Source organism: Polypterus senegalus, chromosome 15, assembly GCF_016835505.1.
Source record: "Polypterus senegalus isolate Bchr_013 chromosome 15, ASM1683550v1, whole genome shotgun sequence".
Classification (NCBI taxonomy): domain Eukaryota; kingdom Metazoa; phylum Chordata; class Cladistia; order Polypteriformes; family Polypteridae; genus Polypterus; species Polypterus senegalus.
The window spans coordinates 55,685,325-55,712,662 of record NC_053168.1 but is presented as its reverse complement, the minus strand read 5'-3'; the positions used below and the strand labels follow the sequence as shown (position 1 = coordinate 55,712,662).

The 27,338-nt window shown below is 34.6% G+C and overlaps 1 protein-coding gene across 3 annotated transcripts in view; it reads left to right on the top strand.

Annotated features, from left to right (window-relative positions):
* Positions 1 to 27,338, top strand: part of LOC120516152 (histone deacetylase 9) — a 710,327-nt gene that overhangs the window by 625,595 nt on the left and 57,394 nt on the right. For all 3 annotated transcript variants that reach the window (XM_039737623.1, XM_039737622.1, XM_039737624.1), the window contains one exon: positions 11,356 to 11,474. In XM_039737623.1, the coding sequence (XP_039593557.1) occupies positions 11,356 to 11,474 (119 nt within the window). The remainder of the gene's footprint in view (positions 1 to 11,355; positions 11,475 to 27,338) is intronic.

The following is a 27,338-nucleotide window of genomic DNA, read 5'->3' as shown; positions in this document are numbered from 1 at the left end:
CTACACAATAATTCCAAATATAATAAAATAAACGCAACATATACACAAAGTTAAGCCTAAACTTGGAAACATTATGCAATAATGCCCCTATAAAGGTTTTCACTCCTTGGAAGTTTTCGATTTTATTATTATACAATATTGAATCACAGCAGATTTATCTGTCAAAGTGAAAACAGATCTCTGCAAAGTGGTCTTAAATGAATGACAAATATAAACACAAAATAATTGATTGCGTACGTGTTCACCCCTTTTAGTATGACACACCTAAGTCATCAGTGGCACAGCCAATGGTTTTAGAAGTTACATAATTAGTTCAATGTAGAACACTTGTCTGTAATCAAGAGGGTTTCAGATTAGTGCAGTATAAATACAACTTATCTGGAAGGTCCAGGTTGTGCTGAGTCAGTATCGTGGTCTGACCTATATAATGAAGACAAAAGAACATTTCAAGAAACTGTGAAAAGGTGAATAAAAGCACAAGTCAGTTAATGGAGACAGAAAAGTATATAGAATATCCCTTGGAGTCTACTTAAATCAATCATTAAGAGATAGAAAGAGCATGGCAGAGGTGTAAATCTGCCTAGAAAAGTCCATCAACAAAAACTAGATACAGTGGAACGTCGGTTCACGACAATAATTCGTTCCAAAACTCTGGTCGTGAACCGAAGTAATTTCCCCCATAGGATTGTATGTAAATACAATTAATCCGTTCCAGACCGTACGAACTGTATGTAAATATATATATTTTTTTAAGTTTTTAGCACAAATATAGTTAATTACACCATAGAATGCACAGCGTAATAATAAACTAAATGTAAAAACATTGAATGACACTGAGTAAACCTTGAACAACAGAGAAAACTAACACTGCAAGAGTTCACGCTATGGCGCTACGAACTGCTCGCTGAAAACACTTTTTTTTAATGAGTTTTAAGCCTAGGGAAAAAAAAGAACATTAGAAAAATCCGTAATTCAATAAACCACCAAGAAAAGTAACATTGCAACAATGCACGCTATGAACTGATCGCTGTAAACAGAAGTGAAACCAAAAACAAGCCCGGTTCATTCTTTAACTGCCTTCTCTGCCTTATCTCTCGCGTCTGTGTGTGTGTCTGTCTCGTGCGAGCCTGTGTGTGTGTGTCTCTTTCTCTCTCTCTCACTCGCACGCACGCAGCCTGTGTGTGTGTCTCTCGCGCATGCCTGTGTGTGTGTGTGTGTGTCTCTCGCGCGTGCCTGTGTGTGTGTGTGTGTGTCTCTCGCGCCTGTGTGTGTGAGTGTGTCTCGCGCGCCTGTGTGTGTGTCTCTCTCGCGCGCCTGTGTGTGTCTCTCTCGTGTGCCTGTGTGTGTGTGTCTCTCTCATGAGCGTGTATGTGTAGCGCTCTCTCTCTCGCTGCACAGGGAATGCACAGGGAGAGACTGAACACGTGCGGAAATCATCGGCACTCACAAACTGAAAGGGAAACTGGCTTGTTTGTATACCAAGCGTGTAGTCATGAAAAGATGCAAAAGTTTGGCGAACTTTTTGGTCGTAAACTGATTTGTATGTGTTCCGAGATGTTTGTGAACTGAGGTTCCACTGTAACGAAAAGAAGAAGACACGTAAGAGAGGCCACCAGATAACCAGATGGAGTTACAAGCTAAAATAGCTAAGATTAGAAAGAATGAAGACAACAGCTGTTGCTGAGAGGATACCAGTGGCAGAGAGAAAACCACCAATAAAAAACAGCATACATAATGGCACATGGGAGACTCTGAAGTCAGCTAGAGAAGCCCTTCTGGTTTGATGAGTCTAAAATTGAACTTCTTGGCCATTAGACTAAAACATCATCTTTGGTGAAAGTCACTGCATATTATCAATAACACACCATCACAACTGTGAGATATGGTGTGTGGCAGCATCATAATGGGGAGATGCCTCTCTGCAGCAGGGCCTGGAAAGCTAGGGAACCTAGACAGTACAATGAATGAAGCAAAATTCAGAGAAACACTGAAGGAAAACCTAATGCAGTCTGCAGGAAACTAAATCTTGTGAGAATGTTTGCTTTCAGGTTACACAAAACAACAATGTTAATGGTCTGAAACTGTCATAGCCCAGATATCAATCCGATTGAAAATTCCAGGCTACACTTGAAAAAAGCTGTTCACTCACAAGTCCCATGCAGCCCAACAGTGCTCTAACAGTTTTGTAAAGAAGAATGGGAACAAATTGTAGGGCAGGCATATGCAAAGCTAATAAGGAGACTTGTCCATATAGGTTCAAGGCTGGAAAGTCTGGAGTTTTATACTTTTATACTTGTAACTAATCTAGACCACTTTGTAGAAATCTGCTTTCATTTTGACATTAAAAAGTCTTTTTCTGTTGATCAAATTAAAAAAAAAAAAGAAAAAATCCACTGTGTGGTCAGTAAAATGTGATGTGATAAACTTCTGAGCAGATACTTTTTGTAGGCATGTATATGCAAATATATTTTGCTTAAGCAAAAGACAATAATTTAGTTTGACTAAAAGATATCTGAAGAAAGGTCCATGATATTTATGGCTTAACACAACCAAGAAGCGAAGGAAAATGGAAAACACCTAGTCATAGCAATACAAAAGCAATTATTACAGTAAATTAAAAAGTACCTATGTGTAGCAACTCAAGAGTAGGAGTGTATTCTATACTAAAATAATAAACCTTCAGCCTTGGTTTAAATGCTAAACACGCAGGGCTTTTCTAACAGTAGTAGTTAAAAGATTCCAGTCTGGGTGCCCCATAGCAAAAGGATATGGCTCCTACTGTATATTAGTTGTATTTTTGCTTGAAGCTTTAAGAAGTTCTGTATCTTGGAATTGCTTTCAATACTTCATGCAAATAATAGCTCATAAAGAAAATATCATTGAATAAATAGTTCCTCCTATATTTATGAAATGTCGTTTCTTGGGCTCTATGTTGGGCTCACTGTCTACAATAGGGTGAGTAGCACAGAAATGTAGCAGAACCTCACAAAAGAACCATTACCTCTCTGGATGAAGAATGGCTTAGTTATATAATTTGTGCATGTTGCTGAAATGCCCTCATGGTACCTTTCACTGGAATTGTACCAGGCACATCCCACTGGAAAAAAAGAAAAGAACAGTGAAAGACCCAGGGCATGTTGTAGGGATTATACCTCTTACTAGGGAACTCACCCGGAGGAGCTTGAAAAAAGTTGCTATGAGTATGTTTTCCAGTTTGGTATGCTGCCCTGCATTGACCCTCACAAGGACAAGTAGATTGAAAATGAAGTATATCAAATTCAAAAATATTTCATCCATCTGTTTTTCTACATTAGTACTTTCATCTCCCCAGTGCTTATTTCCCCATTAAGGGTGGGGAAGGTGACTTTGAAAGTGAATAACAGACACACTTTTGGCTAGCATACTTTAAGTCTTATCTCAGCAACATTAAATAGAAAAATGCAAAACTGGGTTGAGTGAAAAATCCATTTATTACTGTCTGCCTGTCTAAGAGCAGATGAAAAAAACTTTTGGTTTGAATTTTATTACATTGTTTTATTATATAAAAGAAAATCAGAATGAAGAAATAGCACAGATCAGATATTGAAGCTTATTTTCATTAAAGAAAGTTACGCAATATTTAGTGTCCTCTGTGAAAAAGTCAGTCTTCCCCAGGACTCAAAAACTAGTTAAACTAAACATTAGTAGAAATTGTTATAATGGGAGGTTTGCCTTGATTTTTTTTTTTTAATTCTCCAAGCACTTTATCTAGAGTTCTTTGCACTCCACTATGGGCATTTTAGCTATAGAATTAATTTCTTTCATGTATTTTTAATTTTGATTTAATTTATTTTGCTTTTCCATTTTCAATGTTTATGGAAGTCTCCATTTTGTAAACATGTTGCCACAATGTTATTTAGTGTCAACTGGAAGTGCGTGACATGTGACATCACTGTCATTCCCAGATCATTACATTAGCACCATCATATAACATCAATGGTTTGGGGTTCTTAGTATGAAAAGCATTGTTAGCATGTCTCCAGACATACAGTAAGCTTTGCTGATTTCAGTCAAAAGGTTTCACTTTTGATTCATCTGCTCTTTGAAAATTATTCCAGAACTTTTTAGGATTGCTACAATTAGAAAACCTAAAATGAATACTTGGGTTTTATATTTATTTATATATATAAAACTGTATGTGTACTGTATATTAAATATTTGAACACACAGGTGCACCTGCATAAAGCTTGCAGTTATTTAAAAATCACTGAATTGCATTGCTCAGTCAGTGACTCATGACACACTAATGACCCTCTCCTTGCCTGACTTGGCTGTGCCTTTACTTCAACAAATTATTAAATGGAAAACATCTGCTCTCGAGACTGTCCTGATAAACTGCAGAAAAATAAAAACACAGTACATTTGTTCATTACTGTGATAGCAGGTTGCTTGAATAACCCATAAAGTGGTGCCAAAAAGATTACAAAAAAATTGTTAGTTATATAGGGAATAATTAAAGAGGTAGTATGCCTAGTTATTACAAGGATGGGATAGCATCTTACATCAAGGATCTGGGAAAAGTTCTGTGGTGAATGTGCACTCTTGCTTTATGTGTCTCTAAGGTACAATTTATTTGTCCAGTTCTGTTTTCATGCTAACTATGATGATATTTTCTTTCATTGAAAGTGTGTTTGTCTGTAGTTTAGCAGTAGATGCAGAGATAACAGACTGTGGTTGGTTCTTGTATTATTTTGTTATTGCAACTGCTTACAAGAATTAAGATCTTTGTGGAAGAACTCCATAAGCATGTTCAGTAAGTGCCAACTGATGCAATCATTTCAGAGCAAGCTGAAGTTAATCAGCATGATCAATATTTCCAGAGAGTATTTTATAAATACATACATATTGTAAATACACACACACACACATATTTAGAAAATGTATATCATTTTAAAAAATGTATATATTGTAAAAGTAACTCAGATGTCAGCCTGTATGTTGAACTCATCGTGTGTACATAAGTACATCTCTCTCTACAGTATATAAAATTCAACATCTGTCTGTCTGTATGTCTGTCCACTTTTCACAAGAGCACTATTTAACAGATTTAAATCGGGTTAATGTTGTGACTTTTCTCATCTTGCTAAAATTATATTTCGCTTGCAGGAGCAATATATTCGTGCTAATTCGAGACAGAGGCTGCAGGCCGAGGGGAGGGGTAAACGTGACGTCAGGAGTAAGGAGCCGGGCAGGGCCCTCCTCACTGTTCTGTTTCACTTCTAGGCGGGTAGAGCCGTGGGGGACGGCTAGTTAATTGTATATGAAGAAAACCTCACAAGCTAATGTATAATGTATATTGCCTAATATAGATGAATATAGTGATGAGATGCTCAGCAAATCAGAAGAGCATCACCACCATGGTGACACAGGTGGTGCTAAGAAAACAAAGAGGAACTGTGCACGGTGTGGGGAAACAGGTACAACTCTGGGGCAGAGACCCTACCGTGTGTGATGTGTGAGAAGTGAAGTTGGTTTAACCATGAGAGGGAAAGCGAAAGAAGCACATTGATAGGAATATTTCTTTATCACAATGTCTAAGGGTAGATGACCCAGAAAATTCTGGGGTCGCTGGTATTCTAGCAAGAAAGAGAGGATGGCAGCTGGAGAGAAGTTTGATGGGAACCTGACATATCAGACCCTGGCTGTCTGACCTATGTAATGATAATGACGAGATAGCAAAAGACAAGATCTCAAGCAGTGGACACTAGGACGAGGTTCCAATTATTAAGGATGTGGTCAGAGAGGACTGGCAGAAAGTTAGTACTGTTTTGCCCCTCTAGAGAATCCATGGCGTCTGGAGTCAAAAGGAGATATGAAGTGAAGAAGAAAGGGTCATGAAAGAAAGATACAGTAGAGAGTCAGAAACAGAGAGAGAAATACTGAGAGAAAGAACACTGTACTTCAATGACCAGTCTACTGTAAATTAGAAAAACTAAAGTTTACTCCAAGAACATCAGCAAAGCTATGGTATCAAATATGGCAAATATGAAAAGGTGCCCCAAGAAAGACATCAAATTTGCAGTGTCACCTGGAAAGACATCACCTATGTGTGCTATATATGTAAAGAAGGCAGAATACAAAAAGCAATGTATTTAGTTTTTCAAGTAGTAAGTCCCTCATTCTAAAATATTTTCTGAGTGACAAGATGACTCAAAATTAAAAAAATTAAAACTGCATTATAAAAATGGTTGTTAAATATGTAATTCCTATGAGGTTGTTCACACCTCCTGCTTTTATTGCTTTGTATGGGGAAATAGCCCACAAAGTTGGCACCTCCTTAAAAAGTAACAGTATTAGAGTTCTGGTACTGATATAGGTAAAAAGGAAAACGAATGCTCTTAAAAAACTTGATATAAAAATGGATGCTTATGCCAAATAATGCAATCATATTAGAGCAAGTTATATTTATAGTGATGGCATAAAGAAGTCAATGATACACAAGGAATTTCTTTAAATGGACAATGACATTGTGTTGGTAGCTATTTATATTGAGCCACTGTATTGAGTAGCCTTTACAGGTGATCAGCAACAAAGAACTAGAAATGTTTTATGTTAAATTGCCATCCTAATGTAGTCTAATGTTGGAGGAAGATGCCCTCACCTTTTGTAGTTCCTTCATCACTGTCATTACCTTCAGATACAGAAGAGGACCATATTTCAAAAAGGAACTAGATGAACAGGAGCAGTCAAAACATATTCGAATAAATTTAGAGGAGACTTTGAAAGCAGACCAACTAAAACATTCAATTTTAAGATAAACTTGCAGAAGGCAGTAAAATGAATTGTTAAAACTGATTTCACAGTGCAAATAAATGAAAAGGAGGCGATACTTACATACCCTGAATTGTGCAAAACACTGTTCTTATTTAAACATTTTTATAATCAATACCATTTCTCTGAATCATAAAGTCTGATGTGAGAGCAACAACAAGATTTAACTGATGTATTCCTCTTCCTTAGAACAAATTCATTTCAGTAATGTAACTTTTGTTCACTTGACCAAAAGATGTTCCTAGTATATTTATCCCGGTTTTGTAGCTATTGAGAACACTGTAGCTTTCCAAACCATTTATTAAATTTTAACAATAGTTTGAAGGAGACTTTCTATTTACCCTAAAATCTGGGATATAAAATAAATATTCACAAAATGCTATATCACTAGCATTCTTGTAAACACAATTCACTTCAAATCAGATTTTATTTGCATGGACATGTTGGTGTGTTTTAATATGGTGTCACTATAAAGGCTGTAGTTCTACTTAGGACTTCAGACTCAACTGCTGATGTCAGAGTTGAATATAACTTCACAGCCTTGCTTAGATCAAAGGTTTTTCTCTCTCTTTCATTACTTCCTAATTTATCATCTAGTTTAAAGTGGGTGAGTTGTAATATCAGATTAGAAAATTTAATGATGTTGTATAACTAATATAGTTGTAAAATATTACCGTATTGTCCTGCTTTTCAAAAACGTTATTTTAAATTATAAAAAACTGACAATATATAATGCTTATAGTACAGTTTTGTAATATTACAATATTGCAATGACTATACCACATTATATGTGCAATATATGAATAATAATTATCATAGTAATCAATCATTAATATATATTTAAACTATGATAATAATAATAATATAGTGGGATAAAGTATTGAAAGAAGAATGCTGCCCACAAAACTGCAGCAATCTGATAAATCTGTTTTCAATTTTTCAAAGAAGCCTTTTTGTGGTTGTGAATTTTGGAGTGACCCATACTTAATAGATTTACATAAGAAAATGTGCAAACTTCATAAAGACAGTGACTGGACAGTGAATTCAAACTCTGTTTCCTGAACTGTGAGCTCTGTAACCACTCTGTTAACTTGAAAAATACACAAGAATGGTCTGACACATTAATTTGATTTATATGAACAGTGATTTGACATGCTATATCAATATCTGAGGCTAAATCAAGACTTTAATGAACCACAGTATATTACATTTCACTTGCATTATGTATTTCAATAATCCTTCCATTTTTCTAAATCCAGGTTTTCCATTTCAGAATCGCTAGTTATCTTTTAGAACATAGAACATAAGAAATTTGACAAACAAGAGGAGACCATTCAGTCCATCAAGCTTGTTTGTTTAGCTAATAGCTAAGCTATCCCAATATCTCATCCAGATACTTCTTAAAGATTGTCAAAGTTTCTCTATCAATTACACATCTCAATAGTTTGTTCCAGATTCCCACAACTCTTTGAGCAAAGGAGTGCTTCCAGGTTTCAGGCCTAAATCTACTTCCCCTTAATTTTATTTACGTGATTTACTGTTAAGTTGAAAGAGTTCTTCTCAATCAGCTTTATCAATGCCTTTGAGGATTTTGAAGACCTGGTTTAGGTCCCCACATTGTCAGGTTTATTTCTCTGAGTCTGTCCAAGTATGTCATGTCCTGTAGTCCTGAGATGTGCCTCTACTCTCCACTGCCCAGCTTCAAGTGCTGCTTTGTCTCTCTTGAGGTGTAGCGACCAGAACTGCGCAAAGTGCGGTTACAGTCTAATGTAAATGTAAAACATTTTAAGTTCAAAAGTTTTTATAATGTAACTTAACTTTTTTTTGCCTTTTTAATAGCTTCTGCGTATTGCTTAGATGATGAAAATCTTGGGTCAATATAAACCCCTAAATCCTTTTTTAGAGATTGGACAGTGTCTCCCATCTTGTATTAATAATTGACATTCCTTTTGCTAACATGTAACACTTTGCACTTTTCTACATTAAACTGTACCTGGTAAGGTAAAAATGTTAATCACTTGGCACCTGTTCAACCAATAATCTTTTACCTTCTTAAAATTTGAAAAAACAGGGATATAAAAAGAAACAATAAAATCTACCAGAAGTAATATAACTGTTTAAAATATGTTTAAAAAAAACAAGTTATTTAAATTAGTACTATGCAGAAAAAGTGTGTTATTATGAAAAATCCAGAATGCACTTTGTAAGAACTAAGTGTAAGAACTGTTGACAGTAAGTCAAACTGCTGCTGGCTGGACTTCAAACTGCTGGTGCAATTTTTATTTCAAACTCACTTTGTGACCCTCACCAAGTCACCTGATTTACAAATTGAAATATATCATAATTTTGTAATGTACCTTAGGTAGAGGTGTCAACCGGGTATAAAATAATACTTCATCCACTCTTCAACCCACTGTGATCTATGTAGTGTTACAGAGCCTGTCACAGTTGCCATTTGTGACAAGGCAGGAACCGGAGTTGGATGAGACACCACTCCATTGATGGCATGATTATGCACTTTCCCGTTGTTCTTTAAATCTTTGGTTTGTTGCAAGAAAACTGGAATAACTAAAAGAACCTAGACATATAAGCAGATATAGCGCTAAGTGCACATTGTCAGTGACTGAGTAGGAATACAAACACAGCCACTTGAATTTATAAGGTAGCAGTACTAACGATGTTCTTGCCCCTTCATGCAAGTTCAGTTCAAATTCATTCAGTTCAAAGCTTAACATAATATTCTCAAACTGGTTTTGCCCAGTTTAATGTGGGGTCCATAGCCTGTCATGCTAGCATAGGGTACAAGGCAGGAAAGAGTGGTGAACAGGTTACTTGTCAATCACAAAGATCACAAACACCTATTCTGTTACTGACACAGGGATACTTTATAATTGGCAGTTAACCAACAGACTTCTCTGCCTTTCTGTTGGCCCTGGAATGACAGAAGGAAGTTTTTCTAGTGGTTAATATCCATCATCTGCAGAAAGGCATTAATAATGAGGATAATTGCTACTAACAAGCACTAATTATGCATGAAGAACACTTGTGCATTGAATTGTTGTTCATAAGGAATACCTTACTTTACAGCATTGATTTTCCAGCTGAATACTGTATGTGGCCATGGACGGTAGAGTGATGTCAAGGTATTGCTTAAAACCAATGGCCAACAAGCCAGTCCCAACCCAGGAACAACAATGCTCTTTCCACATGCTAGACATGTTGTATTCTGGCATGCAACCTAACCTAACATACATTTGGAACTCTGGCGGGAACCCATAACAGGGAGCATGCATAAATATTCCCATATCAGTTAACCGAAACATGCTGCAAATCTTTGAAACTTAGGTGAAAATGTTAGAGAAAAATGATAGGGTATAGGAGAACATGCAAACTTCACAAAGAGTGGGTTATGACCTGAACAGGCATCACTGTGCTCATCATACACTTAATTTTAAAAAGCTGATTGCATTTTGACTTATGCATACAAACTAAGGCATATGATTTTTCTGTTTAAAGTTTGCTTTTACTTTTTATGATTTTCTTACTCTTACATTTTTATTGATCATCTTTTACTGTAAATACTTATGTTATCTATCTATCTATCTATCTATCTATCTATCTATCTATCTATCTATCTATCTATCTATCTATCTGTCCTTATTGTTGCCATTGATAATTCAGCATGAAAATTACAGAATTGCGGTAAGGTCACTAATTTCAGGAAGTAATTCGTAACAGATGATATTGTACAAAACAACCAGGATGGGATCAAGTGTTAATCTGCACGTTTTGCCAAGAGATTGAACATTTTTACAGCATCCTGTGCAGATAAAATGCCAGCGATACTTTCCCACACTGTATACAATTTACATAAATCCTTCCCATAGAGAGTTAATGTAGTGTAGCACAGGAAAAAAGTCGTAATTATGGTGGTACTTCTTTGTAATGACCTCTTCACGCAGCAGTACTAAATGCCTAATTATGGCAATTTTGGTGTAGACCGCGATAGCATGAGTGCATTTTTCACACTACACTAGCACGCACAGAATCATTAGTGATAGACTGTTGAGTGCAAAACCAGCATAAGATTAGGTCCTGACTGAATTAGCAGCCATTTCTGGAAATGACAAGGGCTTTACGTGCCTCTAAAATTTTATGTTGGGTGAGCAATGTTCGTTCATAGTGTTTTTAGCTAGATGTGCTAAGAAGTCTGAGGAGTAAAATGCAATTCTGCCAAATTAAAGGCCTTTCCTTGTTTCTAGTTTTGAAGCCTTTCATCTCACATTCCCTTCTAAATAAGGCTTCCTTCATTCCATGAGGATTATGCAACCAACACATAAAACAGATCCAACCCAAATGTAGGGAAAAAGAACCAGACTCAGTTGATAAGAAGCACAATGGTATACAAATCTTTGACGAAATCATAAAATGAAATACTTAGCTCATTCCCTCTTAGAAGCTGATTTAAAACTCATCTACCCCTCGGCTCTGAGATGCATTTGAGGCTTGCACTTGTAATCAAAACACTGTGTTATTTCCTTACAGGACTGTTGTCATACCCATTGCTGCAGAGTTTAATCCAGATGTGGTCCTGGTGTCAGCTGGATTTGATGCAGTAGAAGGTCATGACCCACCACTGGGTGGGTACAAAGTCACAGCCAAATGTAAGTCACAAGTGTTTTTTTGTTTTTGGTTTTTTTTTGTCTTCCAGGCAGAATAGCTTACTCATGGCAGAAACAGGTTACAGTGTTGCCAAGTATGACCAGTAATGTACTTTGTATAAGTATTGAGGCTAAGGTGTGTATGCATGTCAAACATTTCCATACTGTGTCATTTTATGATGAATTGGATACAATTGTCTCTGCAGCACTAACTTAAGTTCCAGTCTAGTATATTTGCCAGATCAATACAATTTATTTAAGAAGCACAGATCTTAGCAAATCATTTGATGACAGTTGCAGATGACTGACTCAGTACTTTAAGGCTAGTGAAAGTGTTAATGAATATTTCATGTATTTGTTAGGATGTATCTGAAATATCATTATTCAAAATATTGTGACCAAGCACCATGATAATATTTAAAATTGAACTCTGTCATTAATTAAAAGTTATTCATTTGAAGGACATGTGGTAAAGACCAACAGCTGAAAACAGATTTTAATAAACAAATGTCCTTAAACTTAACAGAAAATACTGTATACATATTCAGTTTATTAAAATCACTTTACTAACAAATCAATAATATTAGATATTGATGCACACCAGAGTGTTCCATTTCAGCACTTTGCTAGGAAAATGGCTTCACACAATATTAAGTATTTACCTCTTTGTTGTGTAATAAACTTTTACATTTACTTATTTGTCTCAGTATATTACTGTTACTGAAAGTGTTAATAAATACTTAATCTGTTTGTTAAGATATATCTGAAATATCACCATTCAAAATACTGCAGCCAAGCATCATGCTAATATTTAAAATAAATCTCTTTCATGAGTACTTATTCATTTGAAGGACATGGGATAAAGGCCAAGTGCATAATACTACATACATTAACAGCTGAAAACAAGTTTCAATTAAAAAATGTATTCAAACTTACAACAAAATATTCAGATTTTTTTTTTCTAACCAAACTAGCATAATACAGTTATGCACACCAGAATGCCTTATTTAAGCACTTTGCTTGAAAAACGACCCCACACATTATATAGTACAGTACTTACCTCTTAATTGTGAATAAACATTTATATATTCGGCTGCTGCTTTTATACAGGACAATTTCTAACATCTGAGATTCAATTGGTTACATTTCTTTTGTCTTTCCCTTTGGGGCACAGGCAGATGATGAAGTGTCTTGTTCATGGTCATACAGTGTCAGTATCAGGATTTGAACCCTTGACCTCAGGGTTTTGTGTCAATAGCCTTAAACACCATGCCACACTACTTGCTAATAAAACTGTGCCCTGATATTTCTGAAAACCCCCTGACAGTCATCTTTAGCTCAGTGTCTAAAAAGAAAATTTCTTCCACACCATAATGAAAATTTTTATATTAAAGTTTTCAGCAAACTCTAAATGATATATTTTGCATTATTTTTAATACTTTCAAATGTACACATTTTTATTTTTGGTACATTTTTACCCAAAATCTGTCTTTTATTTATTTTCTATACTGTCCTTCTTGTGATATTTAAGATATTGACAGTGATTTCCTGTGACTCTGAACCTGAATTAACAGGGTGAATGGATGACTGTTTTGTTAGCACATCTTTTTTGTCACTTTTATACAGACTAAAATATTGATAAATTAACATAAAATGTATGGAAACATTAAGCATAAATCAATCAGGTTTCAACATTAAACCTAATTTCTTTACCACTACTGGCCTTTCCTACTTGGTTAGAGTAAATTATATTTTAAAGAATATGAGCTGCTGGTATAACTAATGGCAATTGCTCACTCTACTAAAATGATAGACGGTAAGGCTGGTGACGCACACAATACAACCCAGGATTTAGTGGATATGAAAATTTTGATGAAGTTTTTTATGAAAAATAGCATGTCGACATAATAGACAGAACTGTCTCATCTTTTATATTCTTGGCTTCACATCCTGGCCCAGTTGCTGTCTATGTGGAGATTGTACATTTTACTTGTATTCTCAGAGATTCTCATTTCCAAAAGATATGGTAATTTGGTTGATTGGTAACTTTAATGTAGACTTGGGTGAATGTGCATTGAATTGTGTGTGAGTGTTACCTGAAAGAGCCCCACAGATGCAATGTTTGCTCTGAGGGTGTTGATGGAGAAGTATAGAGAAGGCCAGAAGGAGTTGCACTGCGTCTTTGTGGACCTGGAGAAAGCATATGACAGGGTGCCTCAAGAGGAGTTGTGGTATTGTACAGTATGAGGAAGTCGGGAGTGGCAGAGAAGTATGTAAGAGTTGTACAGGATGTGTATGAGGGAAGTGTGACAGTGGTGAGGTCTGCGGTAGGAGTGACAGATGCATTCAAGTTGGAGGTGGGATTACATCAGGGATCGACTATGAGCCCTTTCTTATTTGCAATGATGATGGACAGGTTGACAGACGAGGTTAGACAAGAGTCCCCGTGGACTATGATGTTTGCTGATGACATTGTGAACTGTAGTAATAGTAGGGAGTAGGTTGAGGAGGCCCTGGAGAGCTGGAGATATGCTCTAGAGAGGAGAGGAATGAAGGTCAGTAGGAACAAGACAGAATACATGTGTGTAAATGAGAGGGTGGTCAGTAGAATGGTGAGGATGCAGGGAGTAGAATTGGCGAGAGTGGATGAGTTTAAATACTTGGGATCAACAGTACAGTGTAATGGGGATTGTGGAAGAGAGGTGAAAAAGAGAGTGCAGGCAGGGTGGAATGGGTGGAGAACAGTGTCAGGAATGATTTGTGACAGACGGATATCAGCAAGAGTGAAAGGGAAGGTCTACAGGACGGTAGTGAGACCAGCTATGTTATATGAGTTGGAGATGGTGGATCTGACCAGAAAGCAGGAGACAGAGCTGGAGGTGGCAGAGTTAAAGATGATAAGATTTGCATTGGGTGTGACAAGGATGGACAGGATTAGAAATCAGTACATTAGAGGGTCAGCTCAAGGTTGGACAGTTGGAAGACAAAGTCAGAGAGGCGAGATTGTGTTGATTTGGACATGTGCAGAGTAGAGATGCTGAGTATATTGGAAGAAGGATACTAAGGATAGCGCTGCCAGGCGATACATCAGGTGATGGGTGTAACAGAACAAGATGCAGAGGACAGAAAGATTTGGAAGAAGATGATCCGCTGTGGCAACCCCTAACAGGAGCGGCCGAAAGAAGAAGTACCTTGGGATGACTTTGACTGGATTATCTTGTGCCCAGTGCTGCCAGGTACTGGTTCTCCATGATTGTTTATAGAATAGATGGGTTATGCAAAATAGATCGAAGGATGAATAAGTGGGTAGAAGGATTGGCTTAGTGAGTAAAGGACCAGCTTCATTGTTTGCAGATCTTAACTGAGTTCTGAGAGAGGCTTACGCGTTTAATTTGTACTTGAACACTTACTCCAGGGACTCTTACAATCTTAACGTTATAAAATGGGCTGTCAATATTAAATTAGCACAGTGTGAGGAGCATTGTTGTGGCTTCTGCCTTTCGCCCCAGTGCTGCTAGAACAGTCTCTGATTCTACTTATTCTTGAACCGTGAAAACAATTTAAAAAATAATTAGAATGAGAGTTTGAATTTCAAAACTTTGTTGAAATGGTCACTAAACAAAGACAGTGATAAACAAGCTTCCATTGTTCTTCTGTCTGCATATCAAACACAACATTTGCTTTCGCTAAACTGGCATGTACAAGTAGGGTCAAAATTGTCATATCCTTGAATTTGCTAAATAACATGCAAAATTTCGTCACTCTCTGAATCCATTGGCCCAAATTTAGGAACAGTTTCTGTCTATATGCTGTATATTTCCTCCTTGTGGCATATAGTGTTGTACAAATTTGAAAAGAAAAGACTATTTGGTGTGAGTTTAGTGTGATAACTAAAGCAGTTTTAACAATTTTATACAATTTAATTAACCAGAGATACTATAATAAAATGCATGTAGCTTAATTTTGTATTGCTTTTAAGAACAATTAAAGATTAGGTAAATTTAATTTTTGTAGTCAAAAATCAAGAATTTGGACCAGTTTTCTTCCCTCCGATTTAATTGCTTAGTGATAATCTGTTACAAAGTTATTTTAGGTTTTCTTTTGAGTACAGATTAGTTTCTCCAGTAACTAATCTCACAGGATTCACTTTGGCCAGCAGTCCTACTACATGCACTTCAGAAAAGGTCATCCACCTGAAGCTAAGCATGTTTGGGCCCAGCCAGTACTTGGGTTACTGCTGGAAGAGGTGTTGGTGAGGCCAGAAAAAACCTACCCTCTGGTCTGAATGTGAATCCCAATACTCCAGTGCAGTGGCGGGTACACAATGTGCTGTAAAAATGATGAGACGTAAAGCTGAGGTCCCAACACTGTGTGGTCATTAAAGATCCCTGGGCATCCTTTGTAAACAGTAGGGAGTATTCCAATGTCCTGGACTACATTGTCCACCATGGCCTGGTCATTCTGGCCCACTAATCATCCCCTATCTCTGATTGACTATTTCACATCTCCTCACCACCTAACAGCTAATGTGTGGTGAGAGTACTTGCGCAAAAATGTCTGCCAGCGCATCATCCTGGTGGATGCTGAACATTAGTGGTGGTTGAAAAGGCTCCCTACTCACAGTGTAAGGTGCTTTGAGTATCTTAAAAAGTGCTATATAAATGTGATGAATTATTATAATTATTACTTTATGCTTGTGTCCTCAATACTAGACCTTTGCTTGACTTTATCAACAAAAAGTTTTTTTTTTTTGTTAATTTATGTTCCAGATATTATTTTCTGATGTGTTCTTGGTTTTGGGATTGCTCTTAGAATGTTTTAGTCATTACGCATTTATTCCCCTGTAATTTTTTTGTTAGGGAAATGTCATGTGTTGCCTATTGTTTAGGGAGGAAAGGCAGCTCAAAATGCTTCTCCTGCCAAAAAAGTGACAATCAATTAAATACATTAAAGAATTTTTTCTTCTTTTAATTCATTGGGTTTAAAGAGCATGCACCTGAAGGATGTAATCTAAGTAGTAGTAAAGATCAATGTCACATAAAGCATAAAATAATCTCTGAGCTGTTCCTAGCAGAGTATTACAGATTGCATATTTTTTATGCTGTTTGTTTCCATAACATTAACACTTAGCAATAATACACTCGCTGGTCACCTTCAAAAATATTCTGGTAGTCTTTTATACCACCTTGATGATTTAATGTGATCCTGAGTTATGATGGTTATCGTTTATCATAAAGTTTTTGTTTATTTAATGATTAGACTTATTTTCACACCAAAATGTATTGTTTACATAGTGAATCATGAGAGTTGTGGTTGAACCTTACTTTGGTAGCACTGGGTGAAGGTAGGAAGCAACTGCTAATTTTCTGCCAGTCCTTTACAGAGCAGTCATACACAATCCCATACTCTCAAACTTAGCCACTCACTCTCATACTTGGCCAGTTTAAATAAGCTGATTATAAGACACGCACATATCTTTTGAATATGAAGTGATACCAGAGTACACAGGGAGATAATTCAAACTTCTCATCAACTGAGACCAGGCCAGGAATCAAACTTTTTCCTCTGGAGCAATGAAGCAGTAGCACTAATTGCACTGTCTTGTCTCTCACTTTATTAAATAGTCACTTTCAAAGAAGTACTCAAATGTATGCCAAGAACTCGTTCAGGATTATTCTGATCCAACATCTGGTCATTTTTGGATGCCTCATATTTGATATTTTTGTTTTATTAGAATTTATTATTATGTTTCAAATGTCATCATGTCACTATTTATTTGTATGTATTCTGAATATTTTTCTGGATATGTATTGAGGGTATTCCTCATTATTTTTATGGGCATCGCCTTCAGGTACAATGTCCCTTGGTACCATATGATCCAACTTTAAGCTTGATGTTATCACATCACCATTTTAAAAGATATTGGCGCATACAATTCTTCATATGAATTTTGGACTGAAATTCAGAAACCTATAAAGAGTAGTCAAGATAGGGACAGGATAAGAGACAGGCTTTAGGAATTTTGGCTTTGTTTTTCACTTGACTTCAAAGTGTGGTTTTGCTTTGGCTCTAGTGTTTGGTTTGATAGAATATAATGTTCACTGATCTCTTTCTGGCTTATATGTATTCTTTGGCTTATCCCTCAAAAATCCATTAATTTCCTTGTCATATTTTTTAAAATCTCAATCTCCTTAATAGTCCATTTAGATTTTCCATCTCTACAAAATGTTCTTTTACAATTGTGAAAACAATGTAATTATTTCATCCGTATATGTATCCGTATCCATCCATCCAATTTTTATAAACACAACCCCGGACCAGGGTGACACGGTCACTAATCCAGATCTGGATTCCAGAGAAACGGGAGCCTATTCCAACAGGCACCAGGTACAATGTAAGAACAATCAATGAGCTTGTCACCAGCCCATCACAGGTTGAACACACATCTGTAGCCAGTTTAGTATTACCAATCCACCTAACCTGCATGTCTTAGGGCTCTAAGAGAAAACTGGAACAATAGATGGAATCTCACCCAGACATGATGAGAACAAGCAAATCTTACACATGGAACATGAATCTCAATCTCCTTGTTCAGAGGCAGCAGCACTACCAGTATTCCATAGTATCCTTCTTTATAAATTGGGACCATAGATACATCCTGGTGTCTGTTGTGATCATTACATTCTTTAATTTTGAAAATGAATAAGAGGAATTAAATCTCTCTGAGTCCACAGAAATATAGTCAGCCTTTCTTTACTGAATATCTCTGCTGTACCTAATAGAGCAGAACTTTTCAAATGTTGGCATCTTAACCATCCAATTTATTCTACGTCTGTTGATTGCACCACACTTAAAACCATTCTCCCCAAGTGCTACATCTAATTCATAATCCTTCGTTATAAAGCTAAAGTGTTCTTAAGTGCTGATAATTCAATATTAATTGAATTTGTAAGGTTTATATTTGTGAGTATGTACCAAGTAGCCTGTATGCAAAATATACGCCTAGAGTCAAATGGTTTAAAATATAGCTGGTCTGTTGAGATGTTTTACTAAGATTGATGAAATATAATGTAGATGGATCTTTTTGCATAGGCTCTCATTCAGTTTTTAAGAATTTAATGAAAACTATTTTACCCAGAGGCAAATATCTATAACCTTCGATTATGCAATTCTCAATATTTAATCTTTGTGTATGGCCATCCTTTTAGTCACTGGCACATTAGGGGCAACATAACTAGCGAAGGCTAGAGATGTGGGTAGTGTGAATATTTTTTATTGGCATTTCATTGTGTGCAGCAGTTTGATAATATTCTTTAAAAATATAGCAACCTTCTGAATCTCTGTCTGGCTGGGTTAAAAAAATATATACTATTTATATTTCTTTTCAATGATTCTAAACCATTTCTTTTAACTAGTCATCAGTAATGCTATTCCAAATTTCATCCATCCATTGTTTGATAATATTAGGTACAAGACGTAAAAATGAAAGGCACAAAAGATTCCTGTTGTGTCCTGAATAGCAGAGGAAATTCTTCTCTGCAGTTTTTCAACCAAACGTGCCCTCAAAGTCATAAAAAATGGAAATGAGGCATTACAATACAAATTGATGGATGATACAATTGTGTTATTTCAAAATCATTAGGGAACACTGAAAGCACCTGTATACATACTGTGGATGTGCACGCACACACACACACACACAAACATACTGTATATATATATATATATATATATATATATATATATATATATATATATATATATATATATACACAGTATATGTACTTTCCTTTCTTTCAGAATGTTCTTCGGAATCAGTGGTAGACTCATTGAAAATTCACAACACCATCAAAACCTTACTGATCTGTTGTCCTAAACTTTTACAAAACAAACACCCCTTATCTGTAACAGTATTCTCACATTAAGATTTCACAACCATGGACTTCAAAAGCTCACCACAAAGAAGGTTAGAGATGCAATAACCTCATATAGTGGTATGCTGTCTTGATAGGGACAGACAGGGTGAAGGTGAGGCGTCTCTTATGTTTGTTGTTGTGTGTTTTAGCCACATGGGGTGATTAGTGACCATCTGTTTTTCGGTTCGTTAAGCCAGGTTCCTTTTTTAATGTCATGCTGTTTGATTCCATAAAAGGCTACCTAAACTTAAAACCAAAAACTTTAATAATGTTCTGATAACATTTCATTTTTAATGGCACCTAAGGTATTGATGTAAAAGAAGTCTACATGTATTGTTGTGATTGGGAAACAATAGTAAAAATTATTTTATTTACTTCATTGTTCAGAGTATATTAAAAATGTACCTTAGCCTTTTAAGTTATTACATTAAAACCGTATACTTTATTTATGGCAATGAATGTCATTTAAATTATGTACTTAGCTTATTTTCAACAAAGTATGATTTGACAAAAAATTATAATGAATACATTTTAAAAATTTGTGTCATCTTTATTTAAAAAAATAGATTGCAGAAGCACATACTTTACTTCTTGTAACTGAAAAAGAAAAAAATGCTATTGTTTATCAAAAAACTAAATATGCAGCACATTTCTCATAATGCTGAGTGTATTTCACCATTTTATTCTCATACAAATAGTTTATTCGGCAAATCTGATCAGTCGGATGGGTATAGTGATTTACATGAGTACATCTACATCAAGGAGAAAAGGCTTTTATGGATTTGAACTCTTATCATTGAGAAATAAGCAGGGAATAATGTGAATAAAGGTGATGAGAAATAAATGGGTTTCAGGAATCCAACATATGCTTGCAATAAAAACAAAGCTGCATGAAACAGTTTCAGCTCACGGAAGTGCACTACAGAGATTTAAAGTAAAAATAGAAAGAGATCACAAAGCAAGGCAAAAAGAAGGAAAGTGTGGAGCTAAAAGAGTGACCAGAAAATAAAGTTTTTGACATGTTAAAGCGTTCCAGTGTTTTTAATAGGAATAATTCCTCTATTTCGGTAAGTGTTAAAGAGATGGAAAGCTTGAAAAGGCTGAACTGTTCCTTAACTGCTTGATTGAAGGCAAGTTTTAAAATTTCATAAGTAGTGTTCTTTTCGTATTACAACAGAAAACATGTAAAGTGGCATTTCAGCTATACATTCTATTATGTTTGTGTGAGTCCATACTTTCTCATTGTGAGTGCTAATGCCTGCCTTTTTATGCATATATCTCCAGATACCATATTAAATGTGAAATTATTTATTTTTATGAAGATGTTCCTTATTTATACCTAATCTACAAATATGTTTTTATCATAATATTAATTTATTCAATTAAACTTAAACCTGCAAAGAATACAATTGCAAAGCATCCATACTAAGTATCTTTGGTACTGTACATTTATATTAGGTATCAAAGCAAAACTGTCCATATTATGTGTAAATGTTTTAATTCAATTTACAATATCACAAGAGAAAACTTTAATAACTATCATGTAACAGTATTAACCAGTGGTATTGAGGTATTTCCTTTTCTTAAATAAATGCATGCAAAAACAGTCAGTATGTAATATTAAAAGATGTTTCTATTTTTGGATTGGATGGATGTTTTCGCATTTCTTGACACTGCATCACTTAGAACAACCTCAAGATATTCTGTTGCACCCTCCATTGATTCTATCATCTTTTAGCCATGAGAATAAATGGGATGTCTTCGATAAAGTAGGTATCCTGGGTATTACTTAACAACCTAAGTGAAATACAAAACCACACTTATTATCCTGCTTTGAACTTGATTTACCACAAAGGCTTCAAACTGCTTGTTTCCATGTTTTGCTAGGTGGTGCCAGCACCCTAGTGCTAGTTAAAAGGAGATAAGTCTACCTTAAGTGTTCCATAAAAGGGCAGATAATCTGTATAGTTCCTAATCAATATCCTGTGGAGTTAAGTGTACAGACGTCCCCAGGGGGCTTCAGAATTAACAGTTAATTTTTAGTGAGTAAGTTGTTGTTGTTCCAGGTAATAAAGTTAAGGGGTATACTAAGTTTCTGGCCTTTGAAGGACTTCAGTGCTGTAATTAAATATATTTGAATATGCATTATTTCCTTAAAAATGTGCATGCTTTAAGTTTTTATTTCTTTTGTGTATTATTCCCTTTTGTCACCCACATTCCAGCAATTCATAGTAAACATAATTATTTTCAAGGGTCTACATTACTGAGATATGTGGAGATAAATTCATGTACATTTTAACGATGTGTTGAAAGAGGCCTGCTACACATTTTACTGTTTAGCATAAATATTTCATCCTTTCCCCATACAGTGCATTTCATATTCTTAAAGGGCAGTAGTTTAATTACAGAATACATGTGTAGTCTTATTTTTATTTTCAAATGGCAGAAAAACACAGGAAGGAGTCTGACAACTAATCTTTTTAAATGCAATATGGCATTACCGTCAAAAAGTTACAGAAATGTGTACCCTCTGAAGTTTCAATTTTTTAGTCTTCATTTATGTAGTAGTGAAATAGTTTAAATTAAATTTCATATCTTAAACCCGAGGTCATCTGGGAAGATGAAAGTGAAAAAGCAAAACAATTACATTGTTTAAGTACAATACCACTGCCTTAAAGTCAGTATCTTTTTACGCACTAATTTTGCCTTATTTATGTTTCTGGTACTTCATATCTATAGGTAATATAAATCCTTAAAACAAACTGGTAGTGTTTAGGTGCTTTAGTGTTATTATATTCCAAATTCAGAATTGTGTTGCTGGGGAACATTGAAAGACCAGATTAGAAATGTTTTACATAGAACATTAAATAATCATTCCAAGTAAATTATTTTTTCTTACCTAAGAAATAACATTTTTCCTCTAGTTCTTGAATCTTTGTGACTGTGAAAGAACTCTTAAGTAAATAATTTAGATTTTTTCACAACTGGGCCAAACATAGATAAAGTAACAGAAAGCAAAATTAATGAAACAAAATGCACTTAATTGCACGTAAAAAGTATGCCTACCTAGCCAAACTCCACACAAGTGCTCAACTTACAATTCTATTCTGTGATCAAAGAAAACAACACTTTAAGCATAAAATCAGCAAATGTTAAATGGTTCGTCAGTTTTGTTTGAATACCGATGGGATGTATGCGGCTTCATTCAAAACATTATTTATTTATGAGTCTACAAATGCAGCTATTTGATTTCTGAAGGTGTCAGAATTTATTGAAAACACTTGTGAATCTACTGCATGGTTCTTGTTTTCCAAATTACTATCATTTACTTGTTTACGCAACAACCTGCTCTTTCCAACTTTCCCCTTCACATCTACAATTGCTTTCATTTGGACTGAAATATTTTCCGCAGTCTGCTGAATATCTTGCACTGCTTGAATATTTATGCTGTGAATATATAAAATGCTTCACTCATCTGGAAATGTTTAACATCACAAGTGCCCTTGTGGAGAAAAAGCACATTCCTTTAGATATGTATATCCATCAAATCTGCTCCTACTGTACAACGTACCTTGAAAGAGGTGAAAAACATTCCCCCATTTCACCCAGAAGGTGATAGATTCTCTGATGGATATCATCAACCGACTATGAGGTCACTGTAATTTCTTAAACAGCTATAATTACTTAGGCAGCTTACACCCAGCTGTTTTCAGGAAGTTGTATTTTACTGGATTGGAAGTATTATTTAGAAGTGAAAGATTCAAAGTTTTTTTTTTTTTAATAGAGCTAAGTTCGCAATGAGATGAAGTTGCCTTTGTATCCAGTCTCATTTTAATTAGCGCTAATACTTTATGATTTACTGAATTATAATATACTTACTGTAATTAAATCATTAAAATCAATAACATATGTTGATATATTGGAAAAAAATGCCATTATATTTCTTATATCTGGAAACTGTAGGCCAGGTCTCATTTGCATATTTTAAAAAATAATTTCTGTAATTAACTATCTTCCTCCCTTAAAAATCAGAGGGTGACATGTTAAGAAAACTGTGAAGTTCATATTGAAACCCTTAAGTATTAAACAACTAATTTTCAGATAGTTCAACTTATTTTTTTAACCAGACTAAAACCTTAAGATCTCTGTTACAGTACGTGTAGTTAAAGAGCACCACATCTTGAAGATGGCTGCTACTGTTCTCTGACCTACAGAGCTTGTTTTCTAGTGCTTTTTAAAACTCTTTTACATTGTGTAACCTGCGAAAGTCATGACAGCAGTAGAAGCATGGCACTCTTGTAATAATTAAAAAATACTAAGCAAATCTGATTCAGAAGTTAAACATATACAGTATGTTAATGAGACAGCGGGTCAAAACTTATATGTACCTATTATTTTGCAACTTATGTATAATATATGTACTGTATAATCGGTGGCAGTAATGGCATGTTTTTATGGAAACCTACCCAAACCACTTACAAGTCTGACCACTTGACTTATACTCCTTATTGAAATGTTTTTTTCTGTAAGAAAAAGCCAAATATTGTAGATGTACAGTATACTGTACTGGACTTATCAGTTCTGTTTAATGATGTATTCAGAAAGCAATTGTCTTTGCACAGTGATTTTTAACTCTTTTATGTATGGTGGAAACATTCCCTGTGTAAGCATTTTAAGGCAGTTTATTTGAGAGGTGAGATGTCTTAATTTTGGTTTAAAAATGAATAATACATTTAAATGAATTTACAGTATTTACATAGCTGAAATGTTATAGTTTACACAAATAGAATATCAATGATATTTGAGTACATCTCTGATTTGTGTGTGCCACTTACTTTCTGTTTCCTCACGAAAAATCAGAGGGTGACATTGTCTTACAAAATCCATACAAGATAAAGAGAATAATTTAAGAAATGATTTAAGCTAGTTTAGCTTATTTATTTATTTGAATGGGCAAGAACTGTTCAAATACTTATTATTAGTTTCTCTAATTACTATAGGCAAAAACCCATACAATAAAAGTTATGTTTTATATTATTAGCAGTTATTTATGTTACTTTATATACTGTGTGTAAAAGTTAAACTTGATGGAAAAATATTCTGAACTTTCCAATTAATTAAAAGGATTTTCACATTCTCCTGTGAAGTATTCTTTGTAAGTAGTAATGTGTTACTTTTTCTTGACTCACTCAATACACAGAAGCTTCAGACTTCAAATTAAATGTGTTTGAAATACTTATTAGCTTGAAAAGTAATCAGCCTGCTTCACTAAACTTTTTATAAACATGTGTCTACCCATGAAATAGAAGAACTTAATGTACTTTGCTGGACATGCTTCGAAAACATTAAGCAATAAGGAATAAGTAACCCTTTATTTTTATACTGAGTGTTAATAAAATACAATTAAAACAAAAAAGTGACTTCTCGAAAGTATAACATGCAATTACCACACTAAATACGCCTGGTATACCTATTCATTGAAAGTATAAAAGATTGGTGAAAGGTTAAAAAAAATAATAATAATTATTCATAGATTTTTTGATACTGTTATATTTACTATGGTTTTTGCACTCTTTTTCTTATTTATTTTTTTATTAATTATTTATATGTCCAGTGTTGATAACAGGAGTTACTTACATACTGTACATACAAATAAACTGTAATAAAAGATATTCAAATTTTAGTTGTTTATCCATCAGTTTTGGCGTAAATATTCTGGAAAGGTAAATAAGTCATGTTTTTAATATGCCTATGGCTTGAAATTATTTTTATGTATTATAAAACTTTATATACCACAAGCTCAGCAAAGCAAACTTACTACCAATATGTGCTATGTGATTGCGTGAGATGTTTTTACAAACTGAAAATCTGGCTGAAAATAAAAAAGTAAAATTATGTGACTTAACTGCATTGTAAAGTTTCAACCCAAGGAATGAGTCATTTAATTGGCTTAATGAGAAGTGATTTTTTTTAGAATCATTGACATATGAGTAACAGTCATGGTTAAGCTGTAAAAATAATATTATAATTAATAGTATGAATAGATACTGCATATAGATTTTTAATTAAGTGTATGACAGTGAAACTAAGTAAACACATACCTTCATAACTGTATATAGCTAGTTAATACTACATATTATAGACAGTTAATACTACATATTATAGTTTCTTCAATTCAGTTTTTCTCATTCAAATATTTTTCCTGCTTGCCTGCTTTACCACACTATAAAAACTATCTATCTATCTATCTATCTATCTATCTATCTATCTATCTATCTATCTATCTATCTATCTATTCTGCTTAGTATTTTTTATCTTTTTATTTATGGAATCTTTTTATCATTAAAATAATCACCATATTGTAATTATTCTAATTATTACAATATATTACATGCCATATTGGTCTCTGTAGCACTGGAAGTTGGGAGTTTAACAACTGCTGTGCATGACTATTAGGCTCTGAATACTCCATAGCCATGTGACTTGCTGTTAACATTGGCAAATCCAGAGATTCAACAGTTAAACATAACATAAGAAATTTGTTTAATCCAATTCAGCGTTTCACAATCTTTTATATATTTGTCTATCATGTCCAGTTTCATCTGCTACTCTGCTACAGTACAAGCTCTTCCCTGAGTTGTACATTTGCTCTTGTCCTTCTTTTGGACATTCAAGCTTACTACAGGGAGGGTTGCTGAAATAGCCAAGTAGCCGAAAAGCCAATGTGGCAAAAACAGTAAATGCTGTAGATTAAGGCAAAATTTTAAGCAAAACAGTAATAAAAGATCACAATATAAAAACACACCAAAAAAGCAGTATCAAAAATCTTTAAAACATGAGTAAACTCAGTCAGGTTTAAGACACATTAAACAAGAGAAACATATTAATGCTTACTGAATTCAATAAGACTGTTTCAAAACATTTAAAGAGATGACTTAGATTAGCTTAAGTTCACAGTGAATCAACTGCAATGACAAAAAAACCCTTAGTTATTTTATATAGATATATATACAATATAAATACACACACAGTATCATAGCATGCAAAGCAGATGTTTATGAGAGAGTACTGAATATGGGGTTCATCCTCCCTTCCTCTCTCTCTCTCTATCTCTCTCAGAGAATGTTACAAATAACACATTGCAATTAAAAAGGACATATTTTCTTTGATAAACCTTTGAAAAATATAGTTTATGCATATTAAATATATCATACAGACCTTGGATCTAAAATTACTCATATAAATATAAATCTTAAACATAATGTTGATATCAAAAGATGTATATGAAAAGCAATATGTTCTTTTGACTTAATTTGCTTTTGCATTATCTGAGGCTTTTAAGATTTCTTTTTGCAAACAAAATAAAATGTAAAACACATTCTAATTCTTTTATTCTTTATCTGTCCTTTACACATGTTTGATGGAGTTGTCTTCATCTTGAGAAAATTAAAATAATTATTACATTGAAAATTGAATAATTGCTGCTAGCTGATTACAACATATAAATGTAAAATAAAAATAGCTCAGTAATTTTAAAATTAATTAATTTTTATTTTCACTTGTTTATTGTCATCAGGTTCAGAATCTTAACCCACTTTCTGTCATAGTGTTTATTTGTATATTCGCCCAATGTCTGCATACATTTACCATAGTACTCTTGTTCCATTGTGGTATCCCAAAGATGGTTATGCTAGTGAGCAATGTAAGCGAGCATCGATATATGCTTGAATGTCCACTGTGATCAGGGCTGGATCAAAGAGGGCGGGGGGCCCACATTTTTGGGGGATAAGTGCACATCAACTTCTTGGTCTCAAAGACGCACAGAGTAAATGAAGTGACTACTGCAGAGTTTTAGCTTTAAAATAATGGCAAAATTCTGAAGAACAGAAAATAATTTTGACTCTCTGAAATTATGAAGAGAAAACGTATGTTGTATCAAAATTTATATCTT